The 27,694-nt window shown below is 47.2% G+C and overlaps 1 protein-coding gene across 5 annotated transcripts in view; it reads left to right on the forward strand.

Annotated features, from left to right (window-relative positions):
* TMLHE (trimethyllysine hydroxylase, epsilon) overlaps window positions 1-27,694 on the forward strand; it is a 154,278-nt gene that overhangs the window by 90,251 nt on the left and 36,333 nt on the right. For all 5 annotated transcript variants that reach the window (XM_069212136.1, XM_069212139.1, XM_069212137.1 and 2 more), the window contains exons 3-4: window positions 15,260-15,436; window positions 23,344-23,623. In XM_069212136.1, coding sequence (XP_069068237.1) covers window positions 15,260-15,436; window positions 23,344-23,623 — 457 coding nt within the window. The remainder of the gene's footprint in view (window positions 1-15,259; window positions 15,437-23,343; window positions 23,624-27,694) is intronic.

Below are 27,694 nucleotides of genomic sequence, written 5' to 3' on the forward strand. Positions count from 1 at the left end.
GGCAATACTTGAGGAGGCAAATGTGGAAAAGCTGGAGCAGGCGGAAGCACAACTGGCGGCTGAACAGGCTGTAACATCGGGGGTGCATTAGCACCTTGTACATAGGGCGGAGGCAATTTCAATAAGTGGGACATTAAGGAATCTTCCTCAAAATCTTTTCTCTTATCAAGGGAAGAGATAGGCAACGTCGGATAGCATTTATCTATTGCCATTCGATGCTGTCTGTCTGAAATTTCCATTGCATTATCTATTTCATCATCTTTGAATTGCTGAGCAGCCTGTATAATCGTCATTCCCTGTGTTTTCCTATCTCGTTTCGCTTGTTTAATTTCTCTCTGTTTGGCTTCCTTACGCCAAAGGCGAAAAGAGTCAAACATTGCCGGCCGGGCTTTTCTTTTAAATAACGTTGCTTCTAAATTATCTAGCACATCAGTTTCGAAACTACCATTTTCTGGCCATTTTAAAACACCATCTTTCTTTGTATATCGGGTCCATGTCTTATTAAAGGCAATAGGACCAACACCATGTTTAGAATAGAGCTCATATGTGGGAGTTCCAACCGAAGGAATCGGACAGGAGTCCTCAAGCTGGGAGTCCCTATTACAACCAAAGCAACAAAGTTTTCCAAACTTAGTCAGACCAGACATCTCACGATTTTTACTGGCTGTTCACAAACATCAAGGGGGTAAAAACTTTCAGTTTACACAGCACAAATGCACTTACCCCTCGGCTTTGGCCACTGCAATGGCCAAATCTAAGGACCTAAGGACAAAACAAAGACCAAAATTTGTGGGCGCGACCCACCAAATACTTAACTAAGGATGTCTTCTTACACCAACAGAGGCCCGTCTATCGTCTCGCTTTACCATACATCATTAAAGAAAGGGCCAAGGCAGGGCGGCAGTCAGGGCAGCAGTCGTCAGTAGCCGTCAGGAAGGAGTAACCGCGCTGAAAAAGACCTTCGGACCACTTCGACATACAGGGGTCGCTTGACGTGGCTCGCGATTCCTCCAGAATTTTCTTGCGGGGTTCCTCACGACCTTCAGGCAGAACCGGTACCGCTGAAGCCGCCCCACGTTGGGCGCCAGTTGAAGAACCAGAACCTTATGGGCCTGGCGGCGCAGGGTACGCCTGAAATCTCCTTGGATTCACCTGCCTCAACTAACAGAGACACGGGACACTCTGTCAGGCGTAAAAGATCAGATTTTATTTGCTGCAGCTAGTACAGTTGTCCAAGAAGTACACAAGGTATGTTCTCAGGAGACTGCCACTTTACTTTGTGGCGCACAATTTTATATACCGTATAAAAACCATTTATTAACTACATACACTCCCAGAACACATAGAAAGGAGCCAGTAAGAATAATGTAAAGATAGAACAGAGCCAATAGAAATGTCGGAAAACAAGACAGCACCAATAGAAGGAATTGGAAAACAAAGTATCAAGTGACTTAAGGTTGCCTCCCCTCCAGCTGTGTTTGTCACCCCTCCCTTGAACTAATTCATTAACCGATCCACAACGAAGTTGCATGTGGTGCGATAAGTTTGTGTGCGTTTGGAGGACAGTTGTGAAATGAGAGATTACTAGCAAAGGACAGCGAAGGCCAGACGATAAGATAAGATCGGCGGAGAATAGTGTGAGCCTACAGATAGTTGAAACAAGGATTAGAAAACCAGACAGGGATTAGTGTACTCGGTCAGACCTTAATACCAGCCTTGTAAAGATAGAGGCAGAAGGCTGTTTTGAACACCATGTTGCAGAATAAGCAGAAAAGGCAGAATGGACTTCGTTCGCTGTGCTGCCTGAGTGAAGGCAACATAAAATGGCGGCGGGCCACAAAATGGCGGGTCGATACGATCGTATTAAAAATCGAATTTCCTCAGCGTGTTTAGGTCTGGGGGGTTAGTAGCCAATGGCTACTAGCCCTGAGGGTGGGTACACCCTCTTTGTGCCTCCTCCCAAGGGGAGGGGGTCACAATCCTATCCCTATTGGGGGAATCCTCCATCTGCAAGATGGAGGATTTCTAAAAGTTAGAGTCACTTCAGCTCAGGACACCTTAGGGGCTGTCCTGACTGGCCAGTGACTCCTCCTTGTTATTCTCATTATTTCCCCTGGCCTTGCCGCCAAAAGTGGGGCCGTGGCCGGAGGGGGCGGGCAACTCCACTAGCTGGAGTGCCCTGTGGTGCTGGAACAAAGGGGGTGAGCCTTTGAGGCTCACCGCCAGGTTTTACAGCTCCTGCCTGGGGGAGGTGTTAGCATCTCCACCTAGTGCAGGCTTTGTTACTGGCCTCAGAGTGACAAAGGCACTCTCCCCATGGGGCCAGCAACATGTCTCGGTTGTGGCAGGCTGCTGGAACCAGTCAGCCTACACAGATAGTCGGTTAAGGTTTCAGGGGGCACCTCTAAGGTGCCCTCTGGGGTGTATTTCACAATAAAATGTACACTGGCATCAGTGTGCATTTATTGTGCTGAGAAGTTTGATACCAAACTTCCCAGTTTTTAGTGTAGCCATTATGGTGCTGTGGAGTTCGTGTTTGATAAACTCCCAGACCATATACTCTTATGGCTACCCTGCACTTACAATGTCTAAGGTTTGGCTTAGACACTGTAGGGGCACAGTGCTCATGCACTGGTGCCCTCACCTATGGTATAGTGCACCCTGCCTTAGGGCTGTAAGGCCTGCTAGAGGGGTGACTTATCTATACTTGCATAGGCAGTGAGAGGCTGGCATGGCACCCTGAGGGGAGTGCCATGTCGACTTACTCATTTTGTTCTCACCAGCACACACAAGCTGGCAAGCAGTGTGTCTGTGCTGAGTGAAGGGTCCCCAGGGTAGCATAAGACATGCTGCAGCCCTTAGAGACCTTCCCTGGCATCAGGGCCCTTGGTACCAGAGGTACCAGTTACAAGGGACTTACCTGGATGCCTGGGTGTGCCAATTGTGGATACAAAAGTACAGGTTAGGGAAAGAACACTGGTGCTGGGGCCTGGTTAGCAGGCCTCAGCACACTTTCAATTCAAAACATAGCATCAGCAAAGGCAAAAAGTCAGGGGGTAACCATGCCAAGGAGGCATTTCCTTACAGCCAATACCTGATCACACGACAAATTCCAAAAATTGTCATTAGAAATTGATTTTTGCAATTTGAACTATTTTTCTAAATTTTTAAAAGTCCTGCTAGGGCCTTGTGTTAGTCCCTGTTAGCATTTCTTTTAGAGTTTAAAAGTTTTGTGAAAGTTTGAATTAGAACCTAGAACTAGTTTTAGATTCTTAAAAAGTATTCCAACTTTTAGAAGCATAATGTCTAGTGCAGAGATAAATGTGGAGGAACTCGACCCCACACCTTACCTCCATCTTAAGATGAGGGAGCTAAGGTCACTCTGCAAAATAAAGAAAATAGCAATGGGCCCCAGACCTTCCAAACTACAGCTCCAGGAGCTTTTGGCAGAGTTTGAAAGAGCCAACCCCTCTGAAGATGGCAACACAGAGGATGAAGATAGTGACTTGGAGGAAAATTCCCACCTACCAGTCCTAACTAGGGAGTACAGGGCCACTCCAGCCCTGTCTCCAAATATAATAGTCAGAGATGCTGCTTCCCTCACAGGAGGGACCAACATCTCTGAAATCACTGAGGATAACCCCAGTGAAGAGGACATCCAGTTAGCCAGGACGGCCAAAAGATTGGCTTTGGAAAGACAGATCCTAGCCATAGAAAGGGAAAGACAAGAGATGGGCCTAGGACCCATCAATGGTGGCAGCAACATAAATAGGGTCAGAGATTCTCCTGACATGTTGAAAATCCCTAAAGGGATTGTAACTAAATATGAAGATGGTGATGACATCACCAAATGGTTCACAGCTTTTGAAAGGGCTTGTGTAACCAGAAAAGTAAACAAATCTCACTGGGGTGCTCTCCTTTGGGAAATGTTCACTGGAAAGTGTAGGGATAGACTCCTCACACTCTCTGGAAAAGATGCAGAATCTTATGACCTCATGAAGGGTACCCTGATTGAGGGCTTTGGATTCTCCACTGAGGAGTATAGGATTAGATTCAGGGGGGCTCAAAAAACCTCGAGCCAGACCTGGGTTGACTTTGTAGACTACTCAGTAAAAACACTAGATGGTTGGATTCAAGGCAGTGGTGTAAGTAATTATGATGGGCTGTACAATTTATTTGTGAAAGAACACCTGTTAAGTAATTGTTTCAATGATAAACTGCATCAGCATCTGGTAGACCTAGGACTAATTTCTCCCCAAGAATTGGGAAAGAAGGCGGACCATTGGGTCAAGACTAGGGTGTCCAAAACTTCCACAGGGGGTGACCAAAAGAAAGGGGTCACAAAGCCTCCCCAGGGGAAAGGTGTTGAGACATCCAAAAACAAAAATAGTAAAGAGTCTTCTACAGGCCCCAAAAAACCTGCACAGGAGGGTGGGCCCAGAGCCTCTTCACAAACCAATTTTGGGTACAAGGGTAAAAACTTTGCTCCCAAAAAGGCCTGGTGTCATAGCTGTAATCAGCCTGGACACCAAACTGGAGACAAGGGCTGTCCCAAGAAAAGTACCACTTCCAACTCCACTCCAGCTAACACTGGAATGGCTAGTCTCCAAGTGGGATCAACAGTGTGCCCAGAGCAAATCAGGTGTCACACTGAAGCTACATTAGTCTCTGAGGGTGGGGTGGATTTAGCCACACTGGCTGCCTGGCCTCCTAACATGCAAAATACAGGCAGCAGCTCTTAATTAATGGGACAAGTGTAGAAGGCCTGAGGGATACAGGTGCCAGTGTCACTATGGTGACAGAGAAACTGGTTTCCCCTGGTCAATACCTGACTGGACAAACTTATCCAGTCACCAATGCTGACAATCAAACTAAAGTACATCCTATGGCAATGGTAACTTTAGAATGGGGAGGGGTCAATGGCCTGAAACAGGTGGTGGTCTCCTCAAACATCCCAGTAGACTGTCTGCTTGGAAATGACCTGGAGTCCTCAGCATGGGCTGAGGTAGAGCTAAAAACCCATGCAGCCATGCTGGGTATCCCTGAACTGGTGTGTGTAAAAACAAGAGCACAATGCAAGGCTCAGGGTGAAAAAGTAGAGCTGGAGTCTGCAAAAAGGGCCCAGCCTACCAAGAGGAAAGGAAAGCCAGCTGGGAAACCAGCTGCAACACAACAACAAAAAGAGAACCTCTCTTCTCAGCAAGAAGTTCTGCCCTCTGAGGGAACTGAGCCTATGGAGTTGGAACCTTATCAGGTTGAGCTCTTAGGCCCAGGGGGACCCTCAAGGGAGCAGTTGTGTAAGGGGCAAGACACCTGTCCTTCTCTTGAAGGCCTTAGGCAGCAAGCTGCTGAAGAGTCCAATGGCAAGAAAACTGGAACACATAGGGTCTATTGGGAAGATGGGTTCCTGTACACTGAGGCAAGAGATCCCAAACCTGGTGCCACTAGGAGAGTGGTAGTGCCTCAGGAGTTCAGAGAGTTCATACTGACCTTAGCCCATGATATTCCCCTTGCTGGGCATTTGGGACAAACCAAGACGTGGGAGAGACTAGTCAACCACTTCTATTGGCCCAACATGTCCCAGAAAGTTAAGGAGTTTTGTGTCTCCTGTACCACCTGTCAAGCCAGTGGTAAGACAGGTGGACATCCAAAGGCCCCCCTCATTCCACTTCCAGTGGTGGGGGTCCCCTTTGAAAGAGTGGGTGTGGACATAGTGGGTCCACTTGAACCTCCCACAGCCTCAGGAAATATGTACATCCTAGTAGTAGTGGATTATGCTACTAGGTATCCTGAAGCTATTCCCCTTAGGTCGACTACTGCCCCTGCAGTAGCCAAGGCCCTCATTGGTATCTTTACCAGAGTGGGCTTCCCTAAGGAGGTGGTGTCTGACAGAGGTACCAACTTCATGTCAGCATACCTGAAACACATGTGGAATGAGTGTGGAGTGACTTATAAATTCACTACACCCTATCATCCACAAACTAATGGCCTTGTTGAGAGATTCAACAAGACATTAAAGGGCATGATCATGGGGCTCCCAGAAAAACTCAAAAGGAGATGGGATGTCCTCTTGCCATGTCTGCTCTTCGCTTACAGAGAGGTGCCTCAGAAGGGAGTAGGGTTCTCACCCTTTGAACTTCTGTTTGGCCACCCTGTAAGGGGACCACTAGCTCTTGTGAAAGAAGGCTGGGAGAGACCTCTTCATGAGCCTAAACAAGACATAGTGGACTATGTACTTGGCCTTCGTTCAAGGATAGCAGAGTACATGGAAAAGGCAAGTAAAAACCTTGAGGCCAGCCAACAGCTCCAGAAGTTCTGGTATGACCAAAAGGCTGCAATGGTTGAATTTCAACCAGGGCAGAAAGTCTGGGTTTTGGAGCCTGTGGCTCCCAGGGCACTTCAGGACAGATGGAGTGGCCCTTACCCAGTGCTAGAGAAGAAGAGTCAGGTCACCTACCTGGTGGACCTAGGCACTAGCAGGAGCCCCAAGAGGGTGATCCATGTGAACCGCCTAAAGCTCTTCCATGATAGGGCTGATGTGAATCTGTTAATGGTAACAGATGAGGACCAGGAAGCTGAGAGTGAACCTCTCCCTGATCTCCTCTCATCAAACCCTAAGGATGGCTCAGTTGATGGAGTGATCTATTCAGACACCCTCTCTAGCCAACAGCAATCTGATTGTAGGAAGGTCCTGCAACAGTTTGCTGAGCTCTTTTCCCTAACCCCTGGTCAGACACACCTGTGTACCCATGATGTGGACATAGGAGACAGCATGCCTGTCAAAACCAAAATTTTCAGACAGTCTGACCAAGTTAAGGAAAGCATCAAAGTGGAAGTCCATTAGATGCTGGAATTGGGAGTCATTGAGCACTCTGACAGCCCCTGGGCTAGCCCAGTGGTCTTAGTCCCCAAACCCCACACCAAAGATGGAAAGAGAGAGATGAGGTTTTGTGTGGACTACAGAGTGTAGGAGGCTGGACTGCCTTGTAGTGAGTACCAAGGGGTACTTGCACCTTGCACCAGGCCCAGTTATCCCTTATTAGTGTATAGGGTGTCTAGCAGCTTAGGCTGATAGATAATGGTAGTTTAGCAGAGCAGCTTAGGCTGAACTAGGAGACGTGTGAAGCTACTACAGTACCACTTAGTGTCATATGCACAATATCATAAGAAAACACAATACACAGTTATACTAAAAATAAAGGTACTTTATTTTTATGACAATATGCCAAAGTATCTTAGAGTGTACCCTCAGTGAGAGGATAGGAAATATACACAAGATATATATACACAATAGGAAAAAATATGCAGTATAGTCTTAGAAAACAGTGCAAACAATGTATAGTTACAATAGGATGCAATGGGGAAACATAGGGATAGGGGCAACACAAACCATATACTCCAAAAGTGGAATGCGAACCACGAATGGACCCCAAACCTATGTGACCTTGTAGAGGGTCGCTGGGACTATTAGAAAATAGTGAGAGTTAGAAAAATAACCGTCCCCAAGACCCTGAAAAGTGAGTGCAAAGTGCACTAAAGTTCCCCTAAGGACAAAGAAGTCGTGTTAGAGGAATAATGCAGGAAAGACACAAACCAACAATGCAACAACTGTGGATTTCCAATCTAGGGTACCTGTGGAACAAGGGGACCAAGTCCAAAAGTCACAAGCAAGTCGGAGATGGGCAAATGCCCAGGAAATGCCAGCTGCGGGTGCAAAGAAGCTTCTACTGGACAGAAGAAGCTGAGGTTTCTGCAGGAACGAAAAGGGCTAGAGACTTCCCCTTTGGTGGACGGATCCCTCTCGCCGTGGAGAGTCGTGCAGAAGTGTTTTCCCGCCGAAAGAATGCCAACAAGCCTTGCTCGCTGCAAATCGTGCGGTTAGCGTTTTTGGACACTGCTGTGGCCCTGGAGGGACCAGGAGGTCGCAAATTGGACCAGGAGAGAGAGGGGACGTCGAGCAAGACAAGGAGCCCTCTCAGCAGCAGGTAGCACCCGAGGAAGTGCCAGAAACAGGCATTACGAGGATGCGTGAAACGGTGCTCACCCGAAGTCGCACAAAGGAGTCCCACGTCGCCGGAGACCAACTTAGAAAGTCGTGCAATGCAGGTTAGAGTGCCGTGGACCCAGGCTTGGCTGTGCACAAAGGATTTCCGCCGGAAGTGCACAGGGGCCGGAGTAGCTGCAAAAGTCGCGGTTCCCAGCAATGCAGCCCAGCGAGGTGAGGCAAGGACTTACCTCCACCAAACTTGGACTGAAGAGTCACTGGACTGTGGGGGTCACTTGGACAGAGTCGCTGGATTCGAGGGACCTCGCTCGTCGTTCTGAGAGGAGACCCAAGGGACCGGTAATGCAGCTTTTTGGTGCCTGCGGTTACAGGGGGAAGATTCCGTCGACCCACAGGAGATTTCTTCGGAGCTTCTGGTGCAGAGAGGAGGCAGACTACCCCCACAGCATGCACAAGCAGGAAAACAGTCGAGAAGGCGGCAGGATCAGCGTTACAGAGTTGCAGTAGTCATCTTTGCTACTATGTTGCAGGTTTGCAGGCTTCCAGCACGGTCAGCAGTCGATTCCTTGGCAGAAGGTGAAGAGAGAGATGCAGAGGAACTCGGATGAGCTCTTGCATTCGTTATCTAAAGTTTCCCCAGAGACAGAGACCCTAAATAGCCAGAAAAGAGGGTTTGGCTACCTAGGAGAGAGGATAGGCCACTAACACCTGAAGGAGCCTATCAGAAGGAGTCTCTGACGTCACCTGGTGGCACTGGCCACTCAGAGCAGTCCAGTGTGCCAGCAGCACCTCTGTTTCCAAGATGGCAGAGGTCTGGAGCACACTGGAGGAGCTCTGGACACCTCCCAGGGGAGGTGCAGGTCAGGGGAGTGGTCACTCCCCTTTCCTTTGTCCAGTTTCGCGCCAGAGCAGGGGCTAAGGGGTCCCTGAACCGGTGTAGACTGGCTGATGCAGAATTGGGCACATCTGTGCCCAACAAAGCATTTCCAGAGGCTGGGGGAGGCTACTCCTCCCCTGCCTTCACACCATTTTCCAAAGGGAGAGGGTGTCACACCCTCTCTCAGAGGAAGTTCTTTGTTCTGCCATCCTGGGCCAGGCCTGGCTGGACCCCAGGAGGGCAGATGCCTGTCTGAGGGGTTGGCAGCAGCAGCAGCTGCAGTGAAACCCCAGGAAGGGCAGTTTGGCAGTACCAGGGTCTGTGCTACAGACTACTGGGACCATGGGATTGTGCCAACTATGCCAGGATGGTATAGAGGGGGCAATTCCATGATCATAGACATGTTACATGGCCATATTCGGAGTTACCATTGTGAAGCTACATATAGGTATTGACCTATATGTAGTGCACGCGTGTAATGGTGTCCCCGCACTCACAAAGTTCAGGGAATTGGCTCTGAACAATGTGGGGGCACCTTGGCTAGTGCCAGGGTGCCCTCACACTAAGTAACTGTGCACCTAACCTTTACCAGGTAAGGGTTAGACATATAGGTGACTTATAAGTTACTTAAGTGCAGTGTAAAATGGCTGTGAAATAACGTGGACGTTATTTCACTCAGGCTGCAGTGGCAGGCCTGTGTAAGAATTGTCAGAGCTCCCTATGGGTGGCAAAAGAAATGCTGCAGCCCATAGGGATCTCCTGGAACCCCAATACCCTGGGTACCTCAGTACCATATACTAGGGAATTATAAGGGTGTTCCAGTAAGCCAATGTAAATTGGTAAAATGGTCACTAGCCTGTTAGTGACAATTTGGAAAGAAATGAGAGAGCATAACCACTGAGGTTCTGGTTAGCAGAGCCCCAGTGACACAGTTAGGCACCACACAGGGAACACATACATATAGGCCACAAACTTATGAGCACTGGGGTCCTGACTAGCAGGGTCCCAGTGACACATAACAAACATACTGAAAACATAGGGTTTTCACTATGAGCACTGGGCCCTGGCAAGCAGGATACCAGTGAGACAGTGAAAACACCCTGACATACACTCACAAACAGGCCCTTAGTGGGGGTAACAAGGCTAGATAAAGAGGCTACTTTCTCACACAGAGGACTTAATTCTGTCACCAAGACAGATGCCCATCCCATTCCTAGAGCTGATGAACTGATAGACAAATTAGGTGCTGCCAAATTCTTAAGTACCTTTGACTTAACAGCAGGGTACTGGCAAATCAAAATGGCACCTGGAGCAAAAGAAAAGACAGCATTCTCCACACCTGATGGGCATTATCAGTTTACTGTTATGCCCTTTGGTTTAAAGAATGCCCCTGCCACCTTCCAAAGGTTGGTGAATCAAGTCCTTGATGGCTTGGAGTCCTTTAGTGCAGCTTATCTTGATGATATTGCTGTCTTTAGCTCCAACTGGCAGGATCACCTGGTCTACCTGAAGAAGGTTTTGAAGGCTCTGCAATCAACAGGCCTCTCTATCAAGGCATCCAAATGCCAGATAGGGCTGGGAACTGTGGTTTACTTGGGACATCTTGTAGGTGGAGGCCAAGTTCAGCCACTCCAGCCTAAAATCCAGAAAATTCTGGACTGGGCAGCTCCAAAAACCCAGGCTCAAGTCAGGGCATTCCTTGGCTTGACTGGGTACTATAGGAGGTTTGTGAAGGGATATGGATCCATAGTGACAGCCCTCACAGAACCCACCTCCAAGAAAATGCCCAAGAAGGTAAACTGGACTGTAGAATGCCAACAGGCCTTTGACACCCTGAAACAAGCAATGTGCACAGCACCAGTTCTAAAAGCTCCAGGTTACTCCAAGCAGTTCACTGTGCAGACAGATGCCTCTGAACATGGGATAGGGGCAGTTTTGTCCCAAACAAATGAAGATGGCCTTGACCAACCTGTTGCTTTCATTAGCAGGAGGTTACTCCCCAGGGAGCAGCGTTGGAGTGCCATTGAGAGGGAGGCCTTTGCTGTGGTTTGGTCCCTGAAGAAGCTGAGACCATACCTCTTTGGTACTCACTTTGTAGTTCAACCTGACCACAGACCTCTCAGATGGCTGATGCAAATGAAAGGTGAAAATCCAAAACTGTTGAGGTGGTCCATCTCCCTACAGGGAATGGACTTTATAGTGGAACACAGACCTAGGACTGCCCATGCCAATGCAGATGGCCTTTCCAGGTTCTTCCACTTAGAAAATGAAGACTCTCTTGGGAAAGGTTAGTCTCATCCTCCTTCGTTTGGGGGGGGGGGGTTGTGTAAGGAAATGCCTCCTTGGCATGGTTACCCCCTGACTTTTTGCCTTTGCTGATGCTATGTTTTGAATTTAAAGTGTGCTGAGGCCTGCTAACCAGGCCCCAGCACCAGTGTTCTTTCCCTAACCTGTACTTTTGTTCACACAATTGGCACACCCTGGCATCCAGGTAAGTCCCTTGTAACTGGTACCCCTGGTACCAAGGGCGCTGATGCCAGGGAAGGTCTCTAAGGGCTGCAGCATATCTTATGCCACCCTGGGGACCCCTCACTCAGCACAGACACACTGCTTGCCAGCTTGTGTGTGCTGGTGAGGACAAAACGAGTAAGTCGACATGGCACTCCCCTCAGGGTGCCATGCCAACCTCACACTGCCTATGCAGTATAGATAAGTCACCCCTCTAGCAGGCCTTACAGCCCTAAGGCAGGGTGCACTATACCATGGGTGAGGGCACCAGTTCATGAGCACTGTGCCCCTACAGTGTCTAAGCCAAACCTTAGACATTGTAAGTGCAGGGTAGCCATAAGAGTATATGGTCTGGGAGTCCGTCAAACACGAACTCCACAGCACCATAATGGCTACACTGAAAACTGGGAAGTTTGGTATCAAACTTCTCAGCACAATAAATGCACACTGATGCCAGTGTACATTTTATTGTGAAATACACCCCAGAGGGCACCTGAGAGGTGCCCCCTGAAACCTTAACCAACTAGCTGTGTAGGCTGACTGGTTTTAGCAGCCTGCCACACTCAAGACATGTTGCTGGCCACATGGGGAGAGTGCCTTTGTCACTCTGTGGCTAGTAACAAAGCCTGCACTGGGTGGAGATGGTATCACCTCCCCCAGGCAGGAGCTGTAACACCTGGCGGTGAGCCTTTAAAGGCTCACCCCCTTTGTTCCAGCACCACAGGGCATTCCAGCTAGTGGAGTTGCCCGCCCCCTCCGGCCACGGCCCCACTTTTGGCAGCAAGGCCGGAGGAGATAATGAGAAAAACAAGGAGGAGTCACTGGCCAGTCAGGACAGCCCCTAAGGCAACCTGAGCTGAAGTGACTCTGACTTTTAGGAATCCTCCATCTTGCAGATGGAGGATCCCCCCAATAGGGATAGGAATGTGACCCCCTCCCCTTGGGAGGAGGCACAAAGAGGGTGTAGCCACACTCAGGGCTAGTAGCCATTGGCTACTGCCCTCCCTGACCTAAACACACCCCTAAATTCTGTGTTTAGGGGCTCCCCTGAACCTAGGAAATCAGATTCCTGCAACTTACGAAGAAGAGGACTGCTGAGCTGAAAAACCCTGCAGAGAAGACGGAGACACCAACTGCTTTGGCCCCAGCCCTACCGGCCTGTCTCCCCCCTTCGGAAGAAAACTGCTCCAGCGACGCTTTCCCCAGGACCAGCGACCTCTGAATCCTCAGAGGCCTGCCCTGCTCTAAAAGGACCAAGAAACTCCCGAGAACAGCGGCCCTGTTCACCCAAGACTGCAACTTTGTTTCCAAAGAAGCAACTTAAAGACAACTGCATTTCCTGCCAGAAGCGTGAGACTTGCAACACTGCACCCGGCGACCCCGACTCGACTGGTGAAGAAACAACGCTACAGGGAGGACCCTCCGGCGACTCCAAGACTGTGAGTAACCAAAGTTGTCCCCCCTTAGCCCCCACAGCGACGCCTTCAGAGGGAATCCCGAGGCTCCCCCTGACCGCGACTGTGTGAATCCAAAATCCCGATGCCTGGAAAAGACCCTGCACCCGCAGCCCCCAGGACCTGAAGGATCGGAACTCCAGTGCAGGAGTGACCCCCAGGAGGCCCTCCCCCTTGTCCATGTGGTGGCTACCCCGAGGAGCCCCCCCCCTGGCTTGCCTGCATCGCTGAAGAGACCCCTTGGTCTCTCATTGAAACCTATTACAAACCCGACACTTGTTCACACACTGCACCCAGCCGCCCCCGCGCTGCTGAGGGTGTACTTTCTGTGTGGACTTGTGTCCCCCCCCCGGTGCCCTACAAAACCCCCCTGGTCTGCCCTCCGAAGACGCGGGTACTTACCTGCTGGCAGACTGGGACCAGGGCACCCCCTTCTCCATTGAAGCCTATGTGTTTTGGGCCCCACTTTGAACTCTGCACCTGACCGGCCCTGAGCTGCTGGTGTGGTGACTTTGGGGTTGCTCTGAACCCCCAACGGTGGGCTACCTTGGACCCCAATTTGAACCCCATAGGTGGTTTACTTACCTGCAAGAACTAACAATAACTTACCTCCCCCAGCAACTGTTTAAAATTGCAGTGTACACTTTTAAAATAGCTATATGTGTTTTATGTAAAAAGTATATATGCTATTGTGATTATACAAAGTTCCTAAAGTACTTACCTGCAATACCTTTCAAATGAGATATTACATGTAGAATTTGAACCTGTGGTTCCTAAAATAAACTAAGAAAATATATTTTTCTATACAAAAACCTATTGGCCTGGAATTGTCTCTGAGTGTGTGTTTCTCATTTATTGCCTGTGTGTATGTACAACAAATGCTTAACACTACTCCTTTGATAAGCCTACTGCTCGACCACACTACCACAAAATAGAGCATTAGTATTATCTCTTTTTGCCACTATCTTACCTCTAAGGGGAACCCTTGGACTCTGTGCATACTATTCCTTACTTTGAAATAGTGCATACAGAGCCAACTTCCTACAAAGGGCTACCGCTCAATGTACCCAACTTGTGCTCCATTGCGGTCAGCCTTAAACTTTGATGTTGCCTTGGTCAAGCACGACCAGATGTCCACAATTGGCTCTTTTTGCTTTTAGGCTCTAGAAGGCACATTTTTATATTTAATCTATAAAAATGTATATCTCTGGTTCCCTACATGGTTTTTTTGTCATTTTGGAATAAAAATGTTTCCTATTTTTATAAATTGGTGTTGGGTTCCTATTTTGTGTTGTGTTTTGCTTATTTACTGTTTTGTTGTTAAATGCTTTGCACACTTGTCTCCTAAGTGAAGCCTAAGTGCTCATGGGCCAAGCTTCCAAGGGTTGGGCAAGCATTGATTTATTGAAACCTTGACTGGACCCTATGTGAGCTTGTGGCCTATTACTAAGTGTAAGTACCTACCTGCCCTTACTAATAATCCATTTTCCAACACTTGTCACTCTCTATTCCTTATTAAAGTCTCATCTTTTCCTCATCACCTTTCACTGTTAGACTTCACATTCACCAATGCTTGATTACACTTGTGCTGTTTCTAACCAGTAGAAAAATGCAAATAAAAAGAAGGGGAACACCCAAATACCTCTGTACCACCCTGGGCAGAAGATGCATGCACTTAAAGTATCTTTAGGCCTGGCACTCTCTGATCTACTCTCTAATACCCTTGTTTTCTTCCTATTGTTTGTTTGCCAAGGGGACGTATAGTACTCTTGTGTTAGTTCAACTATACCTCTCTGTTCCATAATTTTGTCAATATCAAGTGTATATTTAATATAATATAATCCATAATGGCACAGCTATAGGGAAAGGCACATCTTGCAAGGAGACTAGCCAGATAAGATTTACATATTGTACCATTTATCATACATATTTATTTCCCACGATTGACCATAAGGTGCCTCGTACAACAGCTGGAACGTGTGCTCAGGATGATGTTTGCGACACTTCCTAGATGCACACCAAGGCTGTGTATTTTGTTATTTCTCCTCGGTATTGCGTATATTGATTCAGATGCAGATTTACAGTAATTGAGATACATCCAACGTGTGCTTTGCCCCCGAGTGGCTAGCAAGCCCGGGCCTTTCCCAAGGCTGAAATATTGGAATATTAGAATGTGGATATGATAGATTGTCTGTTCTTACTTTTTTCTTATTATCAATCCCTTGGGTCAGGTGCCGCTGTATATGTGAGAACATAGCTCTCCGGTGGTAAACATCGCACACGTGCCACTAAACTGTATCTTTACACAGGTGAAAGTGACTCCATGGTTCGACCATCTGAGTGGTTTACACCAAAGTTGATATCTAACTGACTTGCACTGTTTTCACTTGAGTATAACTGGTTCTTTTGTTACAGAGTTCAAATATGCCGATACGTGCATGCGGTTTGATTTCTTCTGGTTGCGAGACCACTGCCGCTCGACCACATGTTACAATACAAAGACCCACCAGCGCATGCTGGACACGTGCTCCGTAGATCTGGACATCAAGCCGACGAACGTGCGAACAGATGAGGACTCAATCTACTTCACCTGTGAGTATCAGCCGACGTCTTGCTCGATGTGGTCATATATTTGGGACATTCCATGTGTCCCAAATAATCATGTGTACTAATAAACACAGATTCACACATTTATTATCTCAGTGTAATCAGGGCTGGACTAGGAACTTAAAACCGCCCTGGCAAAAGCTATAAATTCAGCTCCCATGTGCAGATGGGCTAAGGCCCACTAGAACCAGAGCAACGTGCACCACCACTCCTGGAGTCAGAAAATGAACTCCAAGTGTCAAAACCAACCTCCTGGGGCTGCAGCCTCTCGGGGGATTGCCCGGTTGCCCAGCTGGCCAGTCCGGCCATTACTGTAAAGATCAAATTCCATGATATTACCAGAGAACAGTCTAACTGACTTCAGGAAACACTGCTTATTGTTCCAGAAATTCCTTTCTAGGCTCAGTTTACACAAGAAAACAATAGGAGCCTACTCACTGGGCCTACTTATTGTGATTTTGTATCACTGCACATACTTAACTCCCTGTGTTCTGGTTCTGCTTTAATCCCTTTGTTTACAGCTGCTATGCCTAAAAAAAACAGCATTTAATACAGCACACGTGCAGTGCTTAATATGCTGTTTATTACCCCTGCAGAAGTCGGGGAGGGACATGATAACCACTCCAGGCTTCGCCTCTCGTGAGTCACGGCCCCTCCCTACTTGCAACAGTGGTGTAAAAATCATATTGCACATAGGACATCTGCATGCATACTACTCAAACCATAGCAGTGTAATAAGCGTGGCCCAGTGGTACATTATTTAGAGTAAGTGTACTAATAAACACACATTATTACTGCAGTGGAGAGGGCGGATTCTGTGTTATTACCACAGGGTGGCATAACTCTGCTCATTGCCTTACAGAGCACAGGCTGCTCTGGTTTCCCAGCTCTGCTAATAGACGCGAGGCCTGTTGAGTGTAGTATTATCCCAGAGCATGGATTCAACCCCTTGCATCCTGGTTAAATGCATTTGTTTATAACAGCTACTCATGGCCTAATCCATACATGCAGATTACTAATATGACATCTATGACTTTTGTTGAGGGAAGGGAGGGGCAGTCTAACCCTCTGGGGGCTTCACCTCTTCTGAGTCATTGACGCTGCTACGCACAAAGCTGATTATAAGTAGCACATTACACTATGTGCTCATGGGTCTGAATCTCAAAGCACTGATGTACATTTACACCTGTGCGCTTGTTCTTGCACATAGGTCTGAATGTACCACTTTGTGAAAGGCACAAACATCACAACTGGTGGGTCCTTCTGTGTGTAGCACTGGGTTTGTCGTGACATTTACTGTTTCTCCAACACAAAGCTGAACGCACTTTACATGGTTTGATGGGGGAAAGGTAACCGTCTGAGCAAATGTATGTTTTTATTGCATAGTTTTTTCAACAGGAAAAGCATTTATTTACTGTGGTGAAACAGCTTGTCAAACACGCCTATGAAGTTTGGAGGTTTTCCACCCCCTTTCCAGCCTCGAAGTGGGGTAACTCCGGTAATTGGCCGCAGCAATTCCTTGACTGATTCCAGTGGGTGTGGGGACAGGTCGTAGAGTAGTTGATGGATACCAGCAGGCTCACAGGATGTTACATGTTCACAAATTCTTGAGACAAACCATCTCTTGATGCTCCCAGCCCCCACTCTTTGCATAGTGCTTACTGTTGTATAAGTGTCCACAGTTATGGCATGCTGTTACGCAGTGGTAATCCCAGTCAAACATATACGTATCAGGCACCGATCACCGGCCGAGGGACATGGCTGCTTTTTATAAATATGCACTGGGAACCGTACCAAGGCCTTCGATAGATCACAATGAACAGACGTTCTTGACTTGACTGGTAAATCACACTTTTGAAATGGATTAAAGCAGGCCATTCGAGTTAAGAAGAAGACTTCTCTTACCCTTTTCCTACTGGGGCCATTTGACCCACATTGGGGAATTCCTGAGAGGCTATCAGGATTTGTATTGTACCTATTTTCTGAAACACACATTTGTGTATTGGCTATTGACCTGAAGAAGTCCCGGTGTATGGGACGAAACACGTGCCGACTGATTCCTCAACTCGATTAGGAAGATGGCTAAAAAAACTACAATCTTCATTTGTATCATGATTATAAATCATTACTCACCTCAAGAATCATACTAAATGTATAATAGGGTTCCATGTAAAATGATGCTTTCCTACTGAATTGCATGATTGTTTTTGTCATTTAACCATTATACTTGATTAAAGTACATTAAGATATTTTTGTTTGACTTTGTGATATGTTTCATAGGGTGCTCCATTACTTTATGTTGATAGTAATCCCAGTTATAGTAAACCCATTTACACTTAGTAGGTATCGTTCAGACACACGTAACTGGAGATGATTTAATCTGCAAGCTTGGATTTGGGTTACCAATGGGTGTCTGAACTGGACCCCCTCAAACATCGTTGTGGATGTTTCGGGTAATTCCCAAACATGGGGATGAATACACGGCCCACAGAGCACAATAAATAGGAATTAACGTTAACGAGGGAGAACACAGGAATAGTAATCTGAGGGGAGAAGAGAAAAAGAAAGGAAAGGAGTGACGAGAAGTGTGAGCACTAGCAAAGGAGGAGTAATCTGTACATAAGGTGGCAGTGAAGAGGCGCGTCTGTAGGACTGTCATAAAAGGCATTGAGGCAGCTGTGGAACACCTCTTCCTCGGTAGGAAGCTTCGGGTCTTAGAAACAAGCAGAAGGGTCTTTAATGCTTTGGCTATAAATTGTCCACGATGAGACTAACTGGTTGCCTCTTTGTTCTACAGACCCAAGCAATCAATATTTGATCATGTAAGTGGGAGGATTGGTCTAGGTGGTAGATAAGTTGCAGACGATGCATTTCTTGGAAGTGATGCTTGCCTTTGTGGGACTAAATATTAAATACAACACTGCCCTACAGGGGAATCCAACATACATTCACATATCATAGAACAACATAGGTGAAAATCCAACAAACTTCTTATTCATAGACATCTACATTAAAAAACATCTTCCTAGAAACATCACATGGGAACAACCCATTTCATAAACATAAAAACCAGGACAAACCAGTGCAGGAAAAGTGCTCGTGATAGAGCCGGGGAAACTGGGCGATCTGAAGGGGCTAAGAGCATCTGAAGAGTAGACATGCAGAATGAAGGCTGGCTTTCATGGGGTGAAGTATGGTGAGGGAGTGAGGATATGGGAAGACCGGCTAGTTGGACTTTCTCACCATCGATCTGCAATGGTACCAAACGTCAGCCGGGGACCTCAAGCAGCAGTCTTTTAATATGTGTAACTTCACCTTTAAACTGAGGAGCGGTGGAGCTGAATACGTGCAGGGGTGTCTGAGCCGAAAGCTTGACGCTGAGCTCACACCATGGACATTCCATTTCTAATGCGCACCATATCTCTGTTCTCTAATCTCTAAAGATTACCACCTACACCTGGACTTTGATATTCACACATAGCAAAGTGCACAACAGTGTAAAGTGCATGACAAACCCTATCCAGAGATGAAAAGCACACTTCTACATCTGTTGTGCTCCCAGATCCACCAGTGCTCCTTGTTGAAACCTCGTCCCAGAAGGAATCTCCCCTGCAAGCAGATATAGAAGGCAAACAGTCTAACATTGATTACCTCCTTTTCATAGGCCTGTGCCCCTAAGGCCGAGGATGGAAGTGTGGTTCTTATCAGATAGATGCATGCCTTATGTAAACCTTTTTATCACAAAGCAGACCTTTCTGAAAGGTTATTTTCCCATTCACTGAAAGTATGAATTCAAAGTGTGTAAACCTATGAGAACATTTCATTTAACTTCAGTCATCTCTTTTTTGTCACACTTTGTCCTGCCTGCCAGTACTCTAGTATTGCTACCAAAGGCTTCAGCCCTCTAACCAACTACATTAATTACATGTGTTTTATATAGTACTACATATCACACTGCCATTTTGGTGTACTTCAAACAACATTACTGTTGGCAAATGTACTGAATTTACTGTCCTCAGAAGGCTGAGTTGCCCTTGTCAGGATTCACATTTGTGGCCATCAGATCACAGCAGATGTTAGCAGTGACTCTATAACTCACTGATGTACTCTGCTAGCACTAGAGCCATCCTATACCCCTGGGCTGGGATGTGAGTCCAGCCCGGTTCAAAGATGGCCATAAAGTTGCAAAGCTTCTACTGATCACCTGCTCCTTCTCCCCTTCATCTGGTGCCAAAAAACATCTCTCACCATAACAACCCAGTGATGTGTTGCATCTGGCTAGAGTGCGCCACTGTATGTGCATGGGCACGGTCTATGTCATCAGCAAAGCCTGTAGCTAAGCGGACCCGTGTGCAGGAATCCAGGGTGGCACCTGGTGTCAGAGGCTGCTCTCTCACCACAGATGGAGGCCTGTACCTGCCTTGTTGAGGGCGGCACCAACCGTTATGTTCATAAAACCACACTGTGAGTGGTGGCTACTTGTGAGCCATCTCCTATGGGCTCTCTTAAAACACAATACATTCTATTGACCTTTGTAGCTGACATGAAGACTTTGTTATTGTTGGACCTGGCCCTTTTGCAGGGTCATCCCATCTGTTTGCTTCCTTCCTCCTATTTGTTTTCGACAAGTTTTTGTTGGCTTTTGGGCTTTAGCCTCTTTACCACTGCTAATCAGTGCTGAAGTGCATATTCTCTCTCTGTAAATTGTAGGGGTGATATCCATGGTTTATCCATGATTGCCATATTTGATTTACTAGTAAGTCCCTAGGAAAGTGCACTAGAGGTGTCCAGGGCCTGTAAACCAAATGCTACTAGTGGGCCTGCAGCACTGATTGTGCCACCCACATGAGTAGCCCTGTAAACATGGCTCCGACCTGCCACTGCAGTGTGTGTGTGCAGTTTTAACCTGCCAAATCAACCTGTTAAGTGTACCCACTTGCCAGGCCCAAACCTTCCCTTTTTATATATGTAAGGTACCCCTAAGGTAGGCCTTAGGTAGCCCCATGGGCAGGGTGCATTGTAAGTTAAGGGTGGGATGTGTTTTACATGTCCTAACAGTGAAATACTGCCATATTCAGGTTTCACTGTTGCAAGGCCTGTCCCCTCTCATAGGTGAACATGGGGGCTGCCTTTAAATATCCTTAAAGTACAGTTTCCCTTTGAGATCAGATAGAAATATGGAGTTTGTGGTCCCTGTACTCACAATTTAAAAATACATCTTTTGGTAAAGTTGGTTTTTAAATTGTTTGTTTGAAAATGCCACTTTTAGAAAGTAGGCATTTTCTTGCTTAAACCATTCTGTGCCTCTGCCTTCTTGTACATTCTCTGTCTGAATCAGACTGACAGTTAGGCTGTTTGTGAATCCCCTTCAGACAGTGACACAAAGGGAGCTGGGGTGTAGCCTGCATATCCCGATGAGCCATCTGAGCTAGAGTGGAGGGAGGAGTGGTCAATTACACCTGAAAGGGCTGTGCCTGCCCTCACACGATGCAGTCTCCAACCTCCTGATGTGTGTCTGGGGCTAGGCCTGGGCAAGGCAGGATCTTGTGAACAACAGAGACTTTCCATTGAAGTTTGCCCACTTCAAAGGCAGGAAGGGGTAGAAGTAGTGGTCCCAAAACCCCAGATTTTCAGATTTCTTCAAGATCATTTCAGGGTTCAAGAGGAACCTCTGCAAAGGAGAAGAGCTGAGGAGAAGTGCTGCCCTGCCTGTGACTGAGCTTTGTTGGGCTATCCTGCAGTTGCTGCTTCTGCCTGTGAAAGGGGACAAAGAGTGGACTTTGTTGTACATTCCTGCTTGCGCAGAATCTTCATGGGCGTAGACTGAGCTTGCCTCCTGTTTTGAAGTCTCTGGGCCTTCAAAGACTTCCTCTGCCAGCATCTGGGCTCTGCTGAGACTCCTGCCCTGCCAAGTGGTGCCCCACCCAGTCCCTGGGCCCTTGAAAGGTGAAATTAGCTGAACAAGTCCTGAAATCCACGCACAGAACAATGTGCAAGGACATTTTTCGACTCACCACCTGCAACGCGGCTGAAAAACGACCCGTCGGGCTGGAGAAACGATGCAGCACCCGCTTGCTGCTGCTAATAACGGCGCAAACCCCATGCGGCACGGTTTTCCAACACCGTGTGATCGGATTTCTCACGCATTGTCGCTGGGCATCAAAGTCATCGTGAACCTGCGCTGATCCGAGGTACCCTGTCTGGAAATCGATGCATCGCTCTCTTGCAAGGGAGAAAAACGACGCATCGCCTACCGGACTGGAGAAGAAACAACATACGCCCTCACTTGTGAGTAAGGAATCGAAGCATCGCTGACTTTTCCAACGCACGCTCACCTGTGCGACTTTTTTTGACATAAAACAGATACTTTGTGTAAAATCAACGTTTCCATTATTTTCTATGGAATAAGACTCTGTTTACTTTGAAAATTCATATCTTGACTTGTGTATGTTGGATTTTTGTCATTTTTTTGTCTTGTTTGATTTAGATAAATATTACCTATTTTTCCAAACTGATGTGGTGTCCATTTTGTAGTGTTTTCACTGTATTACTGTGTGTGTTTGTACAAATACTTTACACATTTCCTCTGGGATAAGTCTGACTGCTTGTGCCAAGCTACCAAGGGGGTGAGCAGGGGTTATCTAAGTGAGTATCACCATTGCCCTGAATGGAGTGAGGGTCCCTGCTGGGACAGAGTGCAAACTGACTGCCAACCAGAGACCCGATTTCTAACAGTTATCTGTAATAGAGTACAGTAACATGACCATATAACATTAAGGACTAAGGTGGTCATTACAACCCTGGCGGTACAGGACCGCCAGGGCTGAAATGACGGACGCACCGCAAACAGGCTGGCGGTGCTTCCCATAGTATTACGACTGTGGCAGAAGCACCGTGGTCGCACCGCCGGGGCCGGCGGTTTCCCGCCACAATGGCCCCGGCGGTAGTAATCCGCCAGCCTTTTCCTGGCGGTTTGAATGTCCATGAAAAGGCTGGCGGTACGGGGAGTCGCAGGGCCCCTGGGGGCCCCTGCACTGTCCATGCCACTGGCATGGGCAGTGCAGGGGCCCCCTAACAGGGCCCCATACTGCTTTTCACTGTCTGCTATGCAGACAGTGAAAAGGGCCACGGAAGCAACTGCCCCCGTCGCACAGCCGCAACACCGCTGGCTCCATTTGGAGCCGGCTCCCATGTTGCAGCCCAGCAGGGATGTCAAAATGGGCACTGCAGGAGTGCGGCCGCATTGGCGGTTGCACAGCGGTTACAACTTGGCGGGCGGCGGTTGCCGCCTGCCAATGTTGTAATGAGGGTCTAAATCTTTACATCAAGTGCCAGTGTGCATACAAAGGGGTGGAAAGAATGCCAGGGCGCATCCTCACATATGTGTGTTGCCAAAAGGCAATCAATACCCTTCCTGAGAACCTTCATAAGTATTGAATCCACTGTAAGGTCTGTTGAAAGGATGTTTACCAAGTGGAACAGTTATTCACTGAGCTCTTTTCCCCATTTTGAGGCATAGAGGGTCCAGGGATGGGAGACCAAGTCAAGACTGGAAGTTATGGGAGTTTGTGAAACCTGCACAATTGAGAGCAGTGTTAAAATGGACTAAAGCAATACACGCACCCACAGCTTTATCACGGTTTCTTCTCCAGCATCGGAGCTGCTGGTGCATAAGTGTTCCTAAACTGTACACGCACCCACCACTTTATCACGGTTTCTTCTTGTTCGGCATAGGAGCTGCTGGTGGCTTAAGTATTCCTAAACAGTACATGCACCCACAGCTTTATCATGGTTTCTTCTTCTCCAGCATAGGAGCTGCTGGTGGATAAGTGTTCCTAAACAGTACACACACCCACAGTTTTATCATGGTTTCTTCTCCTCTTCCTCCCTAGGGCCCGATGGACACAGGACGAAGTACGGCCTGGAGTGGCTCTATAAGAACAGCTATGAAGCACAGAAGGGCCAAGTTATCCAACCACGAGTTCTGTGGAACGTAGAGAGCTACAACCAGGCCAAGGTGCCTCCTGTGCCGATGAAGGACTTCATGGAGACCGAAGAAGGGCTTCGGACATTCCTGAAGAATTTTTTGCTCTATGGCATTGCTTTTGTGGAAGATGTCCCTGCGACCATGGAGGCTACAGCCGAGGTGGCAAAGAGGGTCAGCTTCATCAGGTAACCACGTTGAAGGGGCTCATTTCAGAGCATGTGGGGGCGCGAGGGCAGAGGATTCAGGTAAGCAATCTATCAGACTCGTGAACTAGTCCTTCTGCGAGAGCGGAACGGCACCCTTCTTTGAGCATACCATGGGTGTCTCACTTTTACACAATGTGAAAGAAGGTTAGTGCCTGTACTGATGACACAGTGAATTAGAACTCATTTTCCAAATGACGTATAGTGACTATTGCAGTACACACAACATTGCATGTGGTGCAGCACCTCCTGGGTCAGGCAGAGATGCTGTTGCCAGTTTGACAGTGATTCGCTCCTCGTCTGAGGCACCTTACCCTGTCAGCGAGGTGCCTCAATCAGTTAAGCACCCGCCACTGACATCAGGTCATGAAGAGGCTATATAGATGTCATCCTTCAGAGGTTGAGGAGTTCAGTGTCATTACACTTACATCCCTATGAAGTGGACAAAGCTGACCAGGCACCAGTCGACCCAATGAGAGAACAGGATGCTCACTGACCAGCATTATACATGTGATGAACCAAGACAAGGCTTTGGCAAGGACAGCGTTCCATGAACAGATTACAATGCATACGCTGTTGACAAAAATAGTTCTAATAATTATTATTATTACAAGGTGTGAAAACTAATCTTTTGCAGATGGGGATAAGCGGTTTTGAGATGCCCGTCATCGACAACCGGCAGACCGATTTCATTGAAATTATTGGCTGCGTTTGATACATATAACCACTAGGTTTTGCAGCAAATGTAGAAGAAAAGATGTGCCTTAGTCACAACGTCCCTGAAGGCAAGATGGTGAAAGGTGAAGGTTATTCCTTCATAACTGTGTCTAATGCCACAGACGGGTGGCCCTTCTGGGGTCTGCACTATTCACAGTCTTCACGCAGGTGTAGGATTCCACTAGTGCATTCATTTGGGGTGTAATAAGAAGTTCCAGATGTCTACTGAATAGCTCCTCATCAAGTCTGGCCCTCATTTGGGATTTTGGGGTGGATGAGCAAAAGTAAATACTTCATAAGATAAGCTGTGAACTCATCACCTGATGGGTCAGTTGAGCGTCTACTGCTGGTCTGGAGTGGATTGCTAGTCCCCTCTCATAGACGGTTAATAATGTTTGGGGTGTTTTTCGGTCATAGCCTGCATAAGAGCAGATCAATCCTTGCAGTGGAGAGGGTGCACCCTGTCTTCAAGGTCTTGGGTCAGGGATTGGAGACTGGGAGCTGCTCCGATTGTTAGCGACATGTGCCACTGGTGTACCCACACCATCAGTGATGACAGCTAAGGTACTAAGGTTGGACACTTCATGCTTAGGTATAGCGAAGACAAGAAAGTCAGGTTTGCCTCCAGGAGGTAGTAGCGGGTTCGACTCTTAGGTACCTTGTGACTCAATACACAATAAACCAAAGGCGCTTACTCGCACACCGGTAACATAGGGCAGCTAACTCGAGGATGAAGACCGCAAACCAGACAGAGGTAACACCTTCTGGGTAGAAAGTACAATTCCAAACGTTTTTATAGCATTAAAACTCCGGGTGCAATAGAAACAAATGTATTAACCTCAACGGCTAGCGTATTTTCAAATTGACTAGTTCGACTCACTGTAGCCTATGGTCCAAGTCTGGACTAAAGATTTTATCATGTTTTTGCTCTCAGTTTACCATGGTCACAGACCTTGGATATACAAAGTATTTAATTAGAAATGATCTACCTATTGTCAGCCCTGGTTTCTGTGAGGATCTTGTTCAAAGGCTGGAGAGTTCATTCATTTAAGGTGTTTCTGTTGTTTCACCAGCCAGACCAGACCGAACATCCCTCAGCCCCATAATTCACTGTTCAGGCAGGAAGAGGCACCCCACCCATTGCTAGTGATGAAGAGTTAGCTAGCCAGGGTTGACTCTTCAGAGTCCCAAGTCCAGTTAATAAAGTTAACTGGTGTCGGAGGAATCGTGTCCAGTGGGATACATTTCAGGGGTGAAACGAATTAAGGAGATTTAAGGTGGAGCTACTTATGGAGTGGAGTGAGCAGCCATGGCGCTGCCACCCCAGATAAGAGATTACAGGTTTTGTATATCAAAATGGAATTAATTTTAGTCAACTTTCCTTAGTTAGCAAGGGCACCATGCAGAAGGTCTTGAAGTCTTTCTTTGCCTGTTACCTCTAATCTCTGTCGAGCATCACTGAGCAGAGCAGGGGTTAACCACTCATGTTTGTGGGATTCAGCAAACCTATGAGGTCTGGGGTTCGTGAGCCTTGAATCACGCAACCTGCGGCTCCTTTTTAACCAGCCGAGCTCAGCTCAAAGCAGTTTATATAGAGAGAGTGCTTTGCAGTTCTAAGCCCCAGCACGCCCAATTGCGAAATAGTGCAATATGTAGAAATAACTGCCATTGCATAACGCCAAGGAGACCAGTGAGATATTCCGCTCGTCTCCTGAAGACATTGTGTTATTTTTGCATTTGTACAGCATTTCATCAGCCATTGTAGGAGGACAGACCTTCATTGGACAGGCACCACACTACAGCAGAAAGGATTTCTTCATTTGAAGAGTGTTGTGTTTGCTGTGATCCTGAGTAGCAAACATTTTAGTGTTGTGCGTGAGTGACGAGTGGTGCTATTATCATGCCATAGGCCACAGCTTTTGGCTGTGACAGAGATGGGACAAGTGAGGGATTGGGCATGCTCAGGTTGTATTAGCTCACTATTATAATTTACTTTGCGTGTCCCACAATAAGTTTATGGTGGATTTTCAAAACTACTTCCTGCGCTGAATGCAACCATTAGGCCATCACACCTTGAATCTTGAGGGTCTACGGAGGGGAGGCCAAGGTCAGAGTGAGGACAGAGGTCTGCTTCAGTGGTCTGCATTGCACTTGTCCTTTCTTGAACTCCGCTGTAGGGGTCCGGTTTTTGAATAGTGTGAGATGTGAGCTAGATCTGCCATGATGGACTATGTAAACTTCCCCCAGGATGCCAGTTCAGCTTGCTCCACTGCAGACTTTAGCGATTATTCGACCTGCTCTGAGATATAAACATAATCTCTGTACTATACACAAACAAGTATTAGATAAATATGAATAAATCACAGCACTGTGGAAGGATTTTTAGACCCTCAGTTGCATAAATCACTTCACTGTGGAAGCAGCGTTGGACCCTCACTTGTATAAATCACTTCACTGTGAAAGCATTGTTAGACCCTCACTCGCTTCACTGTGGAAGCAGCGTTGGATCCTCACTTGCATAAATCACTTCACTGTGGAAGCATCGTTAGACCCTCACTTGTATAAATCACTTCACTGTGGAAGCAGCATTAGACCCTCACTTGTATAAATCACTTCATTGTGCCGTCAGCATTAGATCCTCATCTGAATAAATCACAGCACTGTGGAAGGATTGTTAGACCCTCAGTTGTATAAATCACTTCACTGTGGAAGCAGCGTTGGACCCTCACTTGTACGAATCACTTCACTGTGGAGGCAGTGTTGGACCCTCACTTGTATAAATTACTTCAATGTGGAAGCAGCGTTGGACCCTCACTTGTATAAATCACTTCACTGTGGAAGCAGCGTTAGACCCTCACTTGTATAAATCACTTCACTGTGGAAGCATCGTTAGACCCTCACTTGTATAAATCACTTCACTGTGGAAGCAGGATTAGACCCTCAATTGTATAAATCACTTTACTGTGAAAGCAGAGTTAGACCCACTCTTGTATAAATCACTTCACTGTGGAAGCAGCTTTAGACCCTCACATGTGTACATCAGTTCACTGTGGAAGCAGCATTAGACCCTCATTTGCATAAATCACTCCACTGTGGAAGCAGTTAGACCCTCACTTGTATAAATCACTTCATTGTGCAGTCAACATTAGCAATTATTCGACCTGCTCTGAGATATAAACATAATCTCTGTACTATACACAAACAAGTATTAGATAAATATGAATAAATCACAGCACTGTGGAAGGATTTTTAGACCCTCACTTGTATAAATCACTTCACTGTGGAAGCATTGTTAGACCCTCACTCGCTTCACTGTGGAAGCAGCATTAGACCCTC

Source organism: Pleurodeles waltl, chromosome 10 (assembly GCF_031143425.1).
Source record: "Pleurodeles waltl isolate 20211129_DDA chromosome 10, aPleWal1.hap1.20221129, whole genome shotgun sequence".
Taxonomy (NCBI): domain Eukaryota; kingdom Metazoa; phylum Chordata; class Amphibia; order Caudata; family Salamandridae; genus Pleurodeles; species Pleurodeles waltl.